This window comes from Lepidochelys kempii, chromosome 4 (genome assembly GCF_965140285.1).
Source record: "Lepidochelys kempii isolate rLepKem1 chromosome 4, rLepKem1.hap1, whole genome shotgun sequence".
Classification (NCBI taxonomy): Eukaryota; Metazoa; Chordata; order Testudines; family Cheloniidae; genus Lepidochelys; species Lepidochelys kempii.
Window position 1 is genome coordinate 91,439,394 of NC_136383.1, and position 15,086 is coordinate 91,454,479.

Sequence of the window (15,086 nt, forward strand, 5' to 3'; positions counted from 1 at the left end):
TAGTTAATAGAAGTTAATAGTAGATGACTCCATTAGCAGTAGCTTCTCTGTCTAAATCTAAAGCAATATTAACGTTGCCTCCTCATTAATTCATGTTTTAGATAAAAATATGCAAACAAAGTGATGCATAAGTTAATATTGCTGCTCCATTCCAATAAGAATATACCATCTGATATTTCTTAAAATAAAATCATAGCGAGCTTTCATAAGGAAACATTCTTATGTCTAAGAATTGAATTAGTTTCCTCTTGCTCTATCATGCAATTGTAACTGTAAGTCTAGGGTTAATAGCATACTTACCTGTTTTATTATCATTGGGAAAAGAGGCCATACTCATAAATCACAATTGTTTGTTTGGTATCAGATCTACTGTTTAAACTGACAAAACAGCCAAAAGAACTAAAAGCGATCTATATATTTCCTGCTGGAGCATGACATTTTGAAATGTCATTTGAATCCCCTTTTTTCTTGTTGGAAATGTGATTGCCTTTCTTAAAAGATAAACTTTTAACCTGCCAGAGTAATGCTACTTTATTTTTAATTACCAGTCTAGTCCTGAATGCAGCTTTCATCTGCTTTCATCAGCTTCTCACTACATTAGCTTGTAAATCTTCTTGACATTTCCTTTTCTGCAGTAAGCAAATAAATATTTTTAATATTGTAAATTCTGTGCTGGACAAACTGGCTATGATTTTATTGTCTGATTGTGTCATATGTTAGTTGATTAGCACTCCCTGAATTTAAGATAATGTTGCCGTTTACATTTTTAGGAGCTGGAGTTGTGTCGGAGGTTATACAAGTTGCATTTCCAGTTGCTGCTTCTGTTCCAAGCCTATTGCAAACTTATCAGCAAAGTAGATACAATCAAAAAAGAGGCAGAGGTAAAGGAAATAATATTATTTAGCTATCTGTTATTGGTGTTCAAAAGCAATACCCATTAAAAATTACCTTTTTATAATTTTTTCTTTTCAGTGGGTCATCTCTTTTGAAAATGGAGGTGTGTATAGCAGCTGTTTTGTAGCCAAGAGATAAAAGGTTTAATTAGAACTTGCAATTATTTTCTCAGTCATTGTATTATATCTGTGTTGATCCTTGGACCACTTGAAAGCTCTTTAATACAATGTGATGCAGGGAGCCCAATGATCTTAAAAAAAGCAAGGATTTAAAATGTTTCTGTCACTGTTGGTGTATACCAATCAAACTGTAAATGAGGTACATTAACTCGAATCAAGAAGATTCTGTTATGAAGACCCTTTCTGCCTCCACTGAGTCTCATCATCTGTACATAGTTGTATAGTCAGTTTGCAATTAATGTTACAGCTTTAAAGCCATATTCAAGTTTCAGGTGACTATAACCTATCTCTGCATATCTGTACAAGAAGTAGTATGTCTTCAGCACAACTAAAAATCAGGGAGACGGTGTCTCATGTTGGAAACAAAAAAGAAGCACCCAAAATTAGTGATATTTCTAAAAAATTAGCTATTAGAGGTTTTTAGAACAGAAGGTTGATTAAAAGAGGCTGGAGGGCCATAAATATAAAGGGAAGGGTAAACCCCTTTGAAATCCCTCCTGGCCAGGGGAAAGCTCCTCTCACCTGTAAAGGGTTAAGAAGCTAAAGGTAACCTCGCTGGCCTGACCAAAATGACCAATTAGGAGACAAGATACTTTCAAAAGCTGGGAGGAGGGAGAGAAACAAAGGTTCTGTGTGTCTGTCTATATGCTGGTTTCTGCCGGGGATAGACCAGGAATGGAGTCTTAGAACTTTTAGTAAGTAATCTAGCTAGGTATGTGTTAGATTATGATTTCTTTAAATGGCTGAGAAAAGAATTGTGCTGAATAGAATAACTATTTCTGTCTGTGTATCTTTTTTGTAACTTAAGGTTTTGCCTAGAGGGGTTCTCTATGTTTTTGAATCTAATTACCCTGTAAGATATCTACCATCCTGATTTTACAGGGGGGATTTCTTTATTTCTATTTACTTCTATTTTTATTAAAAGTGTTCTTGTAAGAAAACTGAATGCTTTTTCATTGTTCTCAGATCCAAGGGTTTGGGTCTGTGGTCACCTATGCAAATTGGTGAGGCTTTTTATCCAACATTTCCCAGGAAAGGGGGGGTGCAAGTGTTGGGAGGATTGTTCATTGTTCTTAAGATCCAAGGGTCTGGGTCTGTAGTCACCTAGGCAAACTGGTGAGGCTTTTTACCAAACCTTGTCCAGGAAGTGAGGTGCAAGGTTTTGGGAAGTATTTTGGGGGGAAAGACGCGTCCAAACAGCTCTTCCCCAGTAACCAGTATTAGTTTGGTGGTGGTAGCGGCCAATCCAAGGACAATGGGTGGAATATTTTGTGCCTTGGGGAAGTTTTGACCTAAGCTGGTAAAGATAAGCTTAGGAGGTTTTTCATGCAGGTCCCCACATCTGTACCCTAGAGTTCAGAGTGGGGGAGGAACCTTTACAGCTGCATTGAAAGGGCAGCTGGGCACTTAATGAAGAGGAAGCAGTTTTCAAGCTATCACTCAAAAGTTGCATTGGCAAGCCTTCTCGAGCTAGCTTGACTCCAACTACCACAGGTAACAACAACAGTGAAGACAGCACAGGGCAGACTTCGATGCAGTTAGTACAAGTTCAGCACAGACCCTGGGTATGTATTCAGCTCACTAGCCTGCTCTGAAGCCCATGCTACGCTGTCTTCAGTGCTCCTTTTACCCTCGCTAGGTGACTCAAGCTAGCTCAGGTAGGTTAGCCTGTGCACAGCTTTTGCTGTGTAGACTTACCCTCTTTCTCGTCAAACCCTTCCCACACTCCTTATCAGTCACACACATCCCTACCTCTCTCTCCAATTCCAACACACCCACCTCCATCCCCCATAATGGGCCCCTGGAAGTTTTCATTCTTGAGATCCCAGTATGCACATTTGTTGATAACCGTGGGTAATGCTGATGAAAGAAGTTGTCTCCCAGTCAGCGGGTGCTATGGCAACTGGTCATGCATTTTTATCCCCACTGGCTGCCCAATCAGCATGTCAGTCATAGAAGCACTTCAGAGTATAGGTCTCGTGTCTTACTCATGCTCTTTGGCTAAGGAGTTTTTTTTCCCACCTGTCCTGTCTGGGGAATTATGATGTTGGTTTTGCTTTCTGTGTAGACCATGGTAGATTGAGAGCAAGCTCAGGAACAGCGCTGCAGTATGTGCATTGGCTGGACCACACTACTGTGTTTGGGTCACCACTGCTATATACGTCTACTGGACTTTTTCTTTCTTTCTGTACATTCAGATTTTCTTTATTTGTAATAGAATCACTTCAGCTTTATTTCATTCTTCCAAAAGAGGCTACTTCTTTAGGTTGATTTTATACATGGCTACAGGTGGAAGGGTTCATGGCCCACCAATGACAGTGTGGTTGCGAGGTGAGAATTCCTGCAAGGAATTCTAAAGAACTGACTAAGGACAGACTATGGGAAAGCCCAAATGCTCATTACAAGTACTTGACTCATGTAATCATCCACATGCATCAATGTTTGGGCCAAGTGGCCACACTGGTGCCCCTGTCTGTGTGTCCTCATGCACAGTTCCGAGGGAGAGAAAGTGCACATCCCTATCTTCCTGCAACGCTTAATTTGGCTGAAAAGAGTTTTTGATCCAGAAAAGCTCAACTCTCCATATTTCTTTTAGGTTATAAACATGTCAGAAGAACTTGCCCAGCTGGAGAGCTGTTTGAAAGAGGCTGAATCTGCTTCAGACAGTGGTATTGAAGAAATTGAAATACAAGAGGCTTCCCAAGCTAGCACAGAAACTGCCATTCATTCTCTCATTGAAACCTTGAGAAGCAAGGAGTTTATATCAGCAGTAGCACAGGTCAAGGTTTTCAGGTAAAATGTGAAATGATTTAAATTATTATGCTTTTAGAGCAGCACTCAGTTTCCTAATGGACTTTTTAAATTTAAACATAGGCTTGATTCCAGTTTTTTTCCAACTCTTGCTGGATGTCCTTGTTGAAAAGGACAAAATTGGTTGTTTTTATGTGTTTTTCTCCTGTGCATGTTCACCATTTAAGAAGGGTAGTTCTGATCTTTAACAACTGTTTGTATCCTTTGAAAAATAAATTTATTGTAATATTATCCTGTAAGAAAATGACGTCTTATTAATAAGTATAGGAATAGCACCTTAGAACTTTCTCTTTCTTTCTCTTCTCACATTCTTTTAATTTATAAATACATATTCTTTAAAACAAAAACGAAAGTCATGTTGAATAATTAATTGCTTTGTTTTCTTTTGAAAGAAGATATTAAATATTTAAATTATATGTTCACAGGTCTGTTTGGCCCAATGACATATTTGGCAGTTCTGAAGATAACCCAGTCCAGACACTGTTGCATATATATTTTCGTCATCAGACATTGGGCCAGACTGGTAGCTTTGCAGTAGTAGGCTCTAACCAAGACATGTCAGAAGCCAGCTCAAAACTGATGGAACTTAATCTAGAAATTCGAGAGTCTCTACGCATGGTTCAGTCCTATCAGCTTCTAGCAAAAGCCAAACCTGTAGGAAATATGGTGAGCACTGGATTCTGAACAGCTTTCATTTAGTAGAGAAACAAAGCGAAGGATGCCTCAGAACATTATCAAGCACCTTTCATTAAAAAAACTGATGACCAATACAGAATTTTAACATAGCAAGACATTTCATCAAAAAACAAAGATCTAAAAACCAATGGAGTTAACATCTTACTGACTGCTGTTTCTACACACAACAGTTGTGTGGGCGGTAATGATTTTTTAATTATATAGATATAAACTACATTAAAGGAAAAGGGCTAAAAGCAATGCATATACATGCATTATTTTCTGTAGAAACAGAATTGTAAGTGCTGTTGCAGTAATGGCCTCCAGATGTTGAGACAAGTAAAGCAGGTGGGATGAGGCTAAAATCAAGGCTGATTTATTTTGGCTGAAGACCTGCAAGATTTCCTGGTTTTACAGCAGTACATGTAATCATCAACTAATTGCCTGATGACACATTTTGCAATGTCATGAAGAATGTGCAGTCATATATGAGCAGAAAAAGGACTTGTAAAGACTTTGCAAAAACCATTGATTTCTCAATGTTTTGTTTGCTTTTTGTTTTGTCTGTAATGAGGAATTATGTGTGAGAGTTGAAATGTATGGATATATGACCGTTGCATTTTGAAGGTATGGATGTTTGTTGATGAGGTCTCAGAGCATGCCTAAAAGAGCAATGCAAGATTATTTTTGGAGAAATTTTATTTTATTAGCTCTAATCCTCATAGTGTGTAAATGTTAGGACATTTAATAATATTTTAAACTGGGATTCCCCAGTGTTTCTAAAAGAAATAATATATCTGTTAAACTATTGGAATGCTGCTCAGTTCTCTGATCAGTGCTTATGTTACAAATATTGATAACTAACCAAAAAGTAGCTGCCTGCAGAGACTTTAAAATGTATATTAAAGATATATGCTGCCCATCAGCAATTCTCATTAGAAGAAAGTTAACTTATTTTATTCTGTATATATTCTAGAAAGTGTATAGTGCAAAACCAGTATTTTTCTTGTACATTCATGCAATGCACTGTTATATGAGAATAGATGTACAAAGCTAATGGGGGAAGGGGAACAGTGGCTATTAGTAGTAAAATACATGATTTGCAGTCGGCATATGCTGAGTTCAAGAAAAGAGGTGTGAATGCATTTACACGTATCTTCATAACTCACGTTACACCTCAGGAACTGGGACTACAGGGGAAAAAAATGAAAGGAAGAGGAAACTGACTATCAAAACCTGCAATATACTTCTATATACTTATAGTTCATAGTCATTGTTCACTGTAGCATAAAATGAACTGGATTCTGTTGAAAATAGCATTTTGTAAAAGAAATACGTGAATGTAGTCCCATGATTCCTGTGATTTGAAAGGAACACCCAGTATTTTTATATGCATCTCTCTTACCCACTGTGATGATTTTTTTTTTTAAACTGGGCTCTGTAATTCCAGAGTTTAGAATGTACAAATGAAATTCTTAGCTTTGCCTTTTCTTGGGGAAGTGGACCCCACTAGAAATGTAATTATGCTGAAATGCATTAACTGAAGGCACTGTGCACCCTGTTGGACTGCTGACAGTAGTTGATACCTTAACAAGCTCTGTAACTGGTCAAGGCACATTCATAATCACTGTATTTTTTGATCTGATAAAATTGAATTATTTTGATGTTTCTGTGGTACTGTAGCTGGTGTTCTTAATTATTTAATAAGTATTTACTGGGGATATGTAGTTTTATTTAGTGGCGCATTACACTTTTATTTACATCATCTTTTACCAGCTCCCCCCCTTTTTTTTTTGTAAAATAAAAACATTGTATCTGTCATCATGTGTATTCTGTGCAAGCTAGAAGGATACGTAAGTATCATTTTTAGAAGTTTGTAAACACTGAAGTGGAAATATCTCTTAGCAGTTAACATACTGTACAATTTCAGCAATGAATTGGCAAATAATTTCCATGTTTTCTTCTCATACGTCCTGTCTATGCTACAGCATTTTAGTGTGCATCAAATCAGATTGTAATATGGCTTATACTACATATGCCTCACATCCACATCTAATTATAAATTCCAGTGCACAATTCCTAACCATTAATGTGTACAGTTTTTGGAACTTTCTGTTCTTACAATTACAAGACTAACCTGGGTCCCAGCAATATTCTCTTACTTTATAGTTTAGCCTAATCTGGGTGTTCTCCCAATCCACCTTCCTCCCAAGCATCTGAAGGAACATCATCTCAAAATGCACTACACAGTGTCTTCCTTGCACTCTTTTCTCCCACACCAGCCCTCCATGCAACCACATAACAAGGAAGTGGTATGCCAATTTAAGTGTACTTTATTTTGCTAACAGGAGCAAGCATTTACACATCCATTTCTTATAACTAGCTGGATTCTTGTGCTAGCTGCTATCCTAGATGAACAAGCACCTGATCTGATACTGGGGTCAATGACCTGTTTACCTTCTGAAGCAAGGGGTGTACTTAAGACGGTTACGGTTTAGCCAAGTGAAATCATGAGATTTGCTGAATATGCTGGTGCCTGGAGTATCAACTAATGCAAATGGGGAAAAAAGCAATAAAGGACTGAGTGCAAGATTGCAACCTGGGATCCAGCAAGCAAGGCCCCATTAACTTCTATTTTCTTTGAAGAACTGGTCCAGATTTTTAACAAACCAAGCTCAATCCTATTTCACATACTCAAGAGCTTTGTAGGAGTCCCTGCAACCCCATTTGAAATTACACAATCCAGTGTCCACAACAGGTGCTGTGTGCTATGAGAACAGAAGTTTGCATTTAGCATAGGCCTGAGATGGAGACAGGGAGTTCTTGCATTTGACATGAAGTGGGACTGCCTACCAAGTGTTTAAAACGTACTAGAGTGTAGAACTACAGAGGATGGACACCCCACAGGATTCATTTTTTACTGCCATTATCAAAAACACTCAATCCTCCAACTGCCAAAAGTGAGACTTCAGACTGTACCATTGTTATTGTGCTGGAAGAAACAGTAGCCAGGGAGGGTGGAAACCAGCTGTTATCCCCATCCTACTGCTCCTAGTTGTAGCATTGACCTGACTAATACCGGCCACTGTAGTGAGGCAACATCCAGCAAGCCCACTTCTCAAGCTATATTAAGATCCAGGCTCTTGCCTCATCAATGATGCAGTACCTGCAGTGATGTAGGAGGATGTGGTGGAAGTAGCTACTGTTTACAAAAGAAGCGTGGTGATAACTGTAGGAAATACTACAGCTCTCTGCCTTCGTTATGGCAATAGTTTAAACTTTTATGTAATGAAAATATGAATTGCATGCAGGTAAACTTTGAAGTCTATATATAAAGTAACCTTTCAGAGAAGAAAATTAGAAGCAGCACACAACTGTGTCTTTCTGTGTGTTATAGTTCTATGATTGTCACAGAATTTTATCATTCTGAGGAGTGTAACACTGACCTACACTATTGCATCTTCAATAACAAAGTAGTCTTACAAACATCTGATTCTTAGGTAACTGAGGGAAATGTACTTTTTCATATCCTGCAGGCCGTAGTCTTCACCTCCTGATCAAGTCTACTGTTCCAGGAAGGAAAAGTTTTCTGATGTCCACAGAGCAATGAAGATATACCTCAAACACATGGACTGCTTTTGAAAAATCAGCATACTTATCTTTCCATCCAAAATGTCTCAGCCAAGACAACTTATCCATAGGCAGATAGATAAGATGTGTTAGAAATGCATACACTGCCTTGGGTGCACAGGTTCCAAGGTTCATTTAATGCATTCTAGTGTAGCTCTCTGGGTTGAAGGGGTATCAGTCACCTTACAATAAATCAAGAAGTTGGCTATATTATCCTCTAGTATTTTCATTAAGCAGTCCAAGAGTGGCTTGTTCTCTTCCAGATAGGTCTCCTTTGGAAGAAAGATATTCTATTGAGAAGTCTATAAAGATTTTTTTCCCCCTTCCCTGACAGGGACTGTGGAAATACTTGGCTGACTTCTGATTCGTCTCTTTGATCTCCCTTCCCACTATTTTCCATAGTACTCTTCATCTTATTAGAGATGCAAGGTAGCAGCAAAGTCAGGAGCTAGAAGGGAAAATGTTAGCTGATCATTTCCTTTCTAGAACTGATCTTTTCCCTCAGTCTAACACATCCTTTTGGATATGTCAAACAGTTCTTTAATCTCATACAAAAGACAGATTCCAAGTCCAGAAGGGACCATTGTGATCATCTAGTCCAACGTCTTTTCTAAGACAGGCCATAGAACTTCCCCAAAATAATTCTTAGAAAATATCTTCTAGAACGACATCTGATCTTGATTTAAAAATTGGCAGTGATGGAGACTCCACCAAGACCCTTGATAAGTTGTTCCAATGGTTATTTGCCTTCATTTCCATTTTTAGTTTGTCTTGCTTCAACTTCCAGCCCTTGGATCATGTTATACCTTTCTCTGATAGGCTGAGGAGCCCATTATTAAATATTTGTTCCTTATGTGGATACTTACAAACTAATCAAATCACCCCTTAATCAGCTTTTCATCTATCACTAGAAGGTATGTTCTCTCATCCGTTAGCCAGTCTCATGGCTCTTCTCTGAACCTTCTCCCATTTATCAACATTCTTCTTGAATTGTGGCTACTAGAACTGAATGTAATATTCCAACAGCAGGCTCATCTCTCTACTCCTACTCAAGATTCCTGTTTATGCATCCAAGGATCATGTTAGCTCTTTTGGCCACAGCATCACTTGGAAGCTCATATTCAGCTGATTCCAGTTTATTGTTTCTCAGGAGAAAGATTTATGGGTTGTGGAGGATAGAGTTCCCCCAACCTGTAAGTATAGCCTACATTTTGTTCCTAGCTGTATACATTTAGCCATATTAAAATGCATAGTATTGACTTATGCCCAGTTTATCAAGTGATCTAGATTGCTCTGAATCCATGATCTTTCATTATTCACCACTCCATTTTGTGTCATCTGTATACTTTGTGTTTTCTTATAGGTCACTGATAAAAATGTTATTGCAAGGCTCAAGATCAATCCCTGTGAGACCCCAAATGGAAACCCCACTCGCTGACAATTCCCCATTACATTGAGACCTATCAGTTAGGCAGTTTAATACATTTAATGTGTCATGTTAATTTTATATCTAGTATTTTAATCAGTGTCATATTATACAAAGTCAAACACCTTAAAGTTTAAGTATGTTTACACTATTACCTTTATCAACCATACTTGTAACCTCAAAAAAAGTTTGAAAAGATCTATTTTCCATAAACCCATGTCGATTTGCATTAAATTATGTAACCCTCCTTTAATTCCTTATCAAGTCCCCTGTCAGCCACTCCCTTATCTTACCTGGGATCAATGTTGAGCTGCCAGGCCTATAACTACCTGGGTCAAAACTGAGATTATGAATTGAAGGAGTTGTTAGTAATAAAGTATTTCTAAAGGTTTGGCCATATGTTTGATAGGCAGATGGAAATGTGGACTGCCTCTCCAATCTGTGCAGAGAAAGCACAGCTCAGTAGTAATGGATTGGGGAAAGAAATTAAGTAAAATTTTCCATCATTCCACAGATGTGATTAAGCCAGATTCTGGTGTACAGCAAACACATTTAAAGACTCATCTTCTCACACTGGCACTCTACACCCTCACTTTAGAAATAGGTGGCCAGTATTATAGCTACATAGAAGCCAGTAGTCAGCTGCTACTCGGATCACTTCTAGGAAGGGGAATGGGGGGAAACAAAAACACACACGGGGGGGGGGGGGGGGAGAAAAAGGAGAACCCAGAAGGAAAATCTCAGGCTGACTGTACTGAGAGGAAAGATGAACCAGGATGTCCTTCCAAGAATTTGAAATAGTATTGGGAAGGGAAGAGTAGGAGAGAAGACAAGAAGAGGGCACCAAAACCAGAGCAAGAGGGAAATGCGGTAGAAAAGAGAAAGCAGTAGCTGGACAACCACACAAGCTCACTGTCTCCACCATGGCAAAAAGAAAAAGGAGGACTTGTGGCACCTTAGAGCCTAACCAATTTATTTGAGCATAAGCTTTTGTGAGCTACAGCTCACTTCATGTCATTTCTGTCCTTGCATACCAACACCACTACTGCTGCATTCTTCCCCCAATACAGCGACTCAGCTCTTTCCCTCTGTCAGTCTCCACCTTGAGAGTTATGACCTCTCTGGATACCCAGAGATGCAAGCCAACATTATTCACATGCATAAGCAGTCCACCTGTGTTCTACATTTACACTTCATGTCACAGCTGGACTTTCAAGTTTTGAAGGGGAAGGCTATTTACATTTTTTTCCTGTGCTGTTTGGTTCAGTTCTTAGTCTTTTTCAGCACAATTACAATTTGTTAAACTGGTAGGCGGGAAGATGAGCTATAACTTTCATGGATAATGGACAGGTGTCTAGATTGCTTAAGGGAGAAAGTAGAATTTATCACCGGTATTAGTCATTTCCCTACAATTGTAAGTTATCCCCTGCATTTATTTAATATGAATTGGACAAAGGACAAGTCACTCTTCCTCTTTCCTATTACCAAAATATTGGTAATATGTATCCCTTATCTGGGATATGTTTCACATACTAGCTGCTATTGCATACTTCCTCACTGGGAGTCTTAAGCTGGTACAATGGAAATGTGGCTGCTTTAGTCCAAACTCTGATCTAGCATTTTCCATCACTTTCACAGAAGTCACACACACAAAAAAAAAATCCAATAAGTCAGCTTGGAGGTCTGTTAAAGGTTACCTGTTGAGCCAGACATCTCCACCTCCTTCAGTCTCCAAGAACATACTCCAGGAGCAGTCTGGTCCTTTTCAAATCACTTTGTGCTGCTTCACCAGCAAGGATCAGGCAGGGTAAGATTGCTCTGCTGGCTGGGGCTCTTAGTGAATTCCTCCTTGTATGGCAAACAAAAATACTCTCTCTCCCCCTACAGGGTCCAGGTCTTGAAAAGTTCTAGCCTTGTTTACCTTAGCTGTTGCCATTCAGCTCTCTTCTAGGAGTGTTTCTAACCACACCCAGCAGTTGGATGTGGGAGATGGATAGGTACGCTTCCAATACTGTATTTGGGAGTCTTGGACCAATAATCCCTAATAGTAGCCAACTTTCACAAAGCTTTAGTAGTTTTCTTAGCCAGAGTGACTGATGCTCTGACAAGACAAGCTTCAACCCCACCCCCCCCAGAAAATGGGCTTGATCAGCCATTCCTTATCTACACTAATCCAATAGTATCAAGCCCCAAGCATAGAGTTGGGGCTTCAGCTCCATCCATCCCATCAGAGGAATCAATTTGGCAATGTATAGGTCTATGAACCTCAACAACTCAATCTGTCATTTTTCAGATACCACTTCAGATTGCTCCAGGATTAGGATTGCTGGTCTGTTTTGGTTTTGTGCATTAGGACCCAGCAAAATAATTCAACATCCTAAATTTATAAATAGGTTTCCACAAAAAGTGGCCCTTGTGTTCTGTGATAGACTCCAGGATTAAATATTAAAAATCCCAGAACTCATATGTGGAAAATACCCCACATACTCACAGGCAGTAAAGTTGCCTACATTTTTCCAAAATTACACAGTTGGGCAGAAATGGATAATAGGAAGAGGCAAAACAAGTTACATTTATGCTAGGAACAAATCTGTGTTAAAGTACTGAATCTGGATTACTGCAACTAGGTCAGAAGGGCATATTAAAAGCTAGTTGGTCACCACTGTGACTCTAGCTGTAACATTTATCTGCACACCTAGAAACAAGTTTGTGAAGGGGGGAAAGAAAAAAAAAAAGGGTGGATGTAGAATGTAATCCTACAAGCTGCAGAATACAAACTTATTAAAAGGATGAACATTCTGCAAACAAAATAGCAAGGAGGAATGTGTGTACATTTATCTTTTGAAATTAGACAATCCATGTCTGGTTTTACAAACTGATTATCCTTACTTCTGTTAAAGGTTGTGTTTCTATCCAACTGCTTTAAATGGTATTTTATATGGCAAACGTTTAATAAAGGTTTGCATTAATAGATGTAGACTAGAATTCTGTCCATAACTTTAGAAGAAATTCTTATCTCCTGTCTATCTTTACTGTAAAAAAAAAAAAAAAATAGGTTTGCATCCTTATGTAGTATGCCCTTTCCCATCTTCACTGAGAAAAGCCAGAGTGACAGATTTAATGGATTTTCACTAAAAATATGTGAAAAACCTCATAGTAACTGCCTGCAGAAGGCCATACATTATTAGGTATAGACATACTAAGTTTGATTCATAATAAATAAAAATAAAAAGAACACTTATTTAAGGAAGGTCTTCTGTCTTTCCAAAAGTGTCAGTGCTTTTTAAAAAAAAAAATTGGAGGTTTTTCAAGTCTTCAGTATATAGTACCACTGTTGCTCTAGGAATCTGAGAAGCTTGATGAACACAGTGGAAGGAAGTAGTGGAGAAGATACATACTATAGTTTTCACCCAATTGCTTATAAGCTACATTCCAGACATCAAACTGTCATTAGAGGTAAATATTGAGAGTAGTCCTTTAAGTAGACACCACCTTTGATAAGAAATTGGTGTTCACTAATAAATGAGTAACTTTCCCCAGTAAGTGCTGGTTCCAACAAGACGGTCAACATAGCTTATAGCAGCAATGGCCTCAGGCCAGTACTGTGCTATTGTGGGGTTAGGAAGACAGCAATTCCCTGGTTCTACTTACTCCTACTGTTATACTGTGGTTCCAGTTCATGGCTGTGCCATTGTGACAAAAATGCCACAACTCATATACCTTAAGGACTTTCTTCACAGTTAGAAGGGGAGGCTCACATGCAAGCAGGCATAAGCCAAGTACTGTGGCTATCTGGTAGAGTTTAATAGGCACCTCTGGAAGTTACACAGCCCTACTTTACGTTTTCCATCTTAGGATAGTGGCTGTGGATCAATAAGAAAGATTTGTTTAAAATGATGTAACAGTTTCCTCTTAGAGCAACTTCCTTCTGAAATTGCTACAATATACACCCCCCCATTTTATTTATCAATTCACAAAGAAGGCTGGTTATTAGCAATGTGTTATCTTTAAAGGAGAGTTTCACAGAAAATTTACACATTACTGACTCTTGGTAACAAGCTTTTGTCTACACAATTTGAAAAATACACAGATAGAGAAAATTAACAGTCACTATCAGATTAGCTAATAAAGCAGCTAGAACAGAAGCAAGCTATTTCACTGTAGGCTCCAAAGTGAGAAATGCAGCCATTACAGTTATCAATAGCTACACTGATCTGTATCAATTAGAAGTGATCTATACACATTAAAAAAAGACACTGAAAATCTTTACCTGATCTATTAGCAACAGCCATTTAATTTGACCTTCTCCCCTTCATAGCTATGCACACCTGGAATACATGCCCCTTTTAGGTTGGGGGGTTTCCTTAACGATAGTGCTATAACAGCCCCAGATTAGTAGTAGCTAGTTTAATTGTAAAAATGGCTACTTGTCTTCATGAAACATAATTCTAGGCTTGAGCTGATCTGACTAGCCCTCTGCCTATTTAAGAATTACTAACTTTCAGGTATTAGAAGTGATTGGTAGATATGCAACTTTCTTCCTGTGTATGTACTCTTATACTAGTTAGTGACTGTAGAACATTTAGTTAAATTGCGATCAGACATTAAGTGTTTGCCTGTATTGTGGAAGGATGCTATTGGATTTTCACTCTTGTGTTAAATGAGGTGGATGCTCTACATAGAGCGATAGAGGTAGAGTTTACCAGTAATCTGTTTGAGACTCAACTGCTTAAGTTGCTCCCCAGAGAAGTCTTCCTGAAGCATAGGAGGTCACTAGGAAAGCATGTCTACCTCCTCCAGAAGCAGACACTGCTAGGTGTGTCATCATAACAATAAGTCATACAAGGAAGAGTAGTTCTGTGGCTGACAGAATGATAGTGCCTTCTCCCCCATTCCTAATGGGGAATGTTGCAGCTTCCCTACTCATAAATAAGGTAGACATGAGCATGCCTTATCAGTTATAACAGTGCTTCGCCATACCTTTATTTGTAGGTTTGCCCAGGTACACCCCACCATATTATATATTCTTTCAAAAGAAAAACTGCTTTGATTGCAATTTTACACCAGGATCCTTTAAACTAGTATCCCAGTCAAATAATATATTTGAAACTAAATGTACTATCACAGGAAAGACGTTTGCCTTTGCATCTCCCACAGAGATCTTGACGATGGGGTCTCTTGGGGTCCACATGGCGCACTTTCACAGGGCAGGTGCATCTGGTCTGCTTACAGCTCTAGAAAAGAAGCAAGGATGTTGGAGGAGAAAATACCTGAACTGCAGTGATACAGGGGAGGCAGGAGATCTGCAAGCTTAGGGGAGGACACGGTATTAACGGCAGTAGTTTAGATTATAGGCTGCTCAGTGCAGGGAGGAGTGAGGCTGCTGACAAAGCTCCAGCACACTTGGGGTGCTAGAGCACAGCTGGAGTTCCCAGGCTTACTGTAAAGAACAGTGGGGAAGGCCCCGCCAA

At 38.9% G+C, this 15,086-nt stretch overlaps 2 protein-coding genes across 10 annotated transcripts in view; one reads left to right on the forward strand and one right to left on the reverse strand.

The window, feature by feature from the left end:
* LOC144930508 (protein furry homolog-like) overlaps positions 1–6,223 on the forward strand; it is a 224,732-nt gene extending 218,509 nt beyond the window's left edge. For all 8 annotated transcript variants that reach the window (XM_078852557.1, XM_078852551.1, XM_078852555.1 and 5 more), the window contains 3 exons: positions 771–881; positions 3,670–3,866; positions 4,310–6,223. In XM_078852557.1, coding sequence (XP_078708683.1) covers positions 771–881; positions 3,670–3,866; positions 4,310–4,568 — 567 coding nt within the window. In that variant the 3' untranslated portion in view covers positions 4,569–6,223. The remainder of the gene's footprint in view (positions 1–770; positions 882–3,669; positions 3,867–4,309) is intronic.
* The window catches only part of LOC144930510 (zygote arrest protein 1.L-like), a 28,857-nt gene that overhangs the window by 12,215 nt on the left and 1,556 nt on the right, over positions 1–15,086 (reverse strand). For both annotated transcript variants that reach the window (XM_078852565.1, XM_078852564.1), the window contains one exon: positions 14,756–14,849. In XM_078852565.1, coding sequence (XP_078708691.1) covers positions 14,756–14,849 — 94 coding nt within the window. The remainder of the gene's footprint in view (positions 1–14,755; positions 14,850–15,086) is intronic.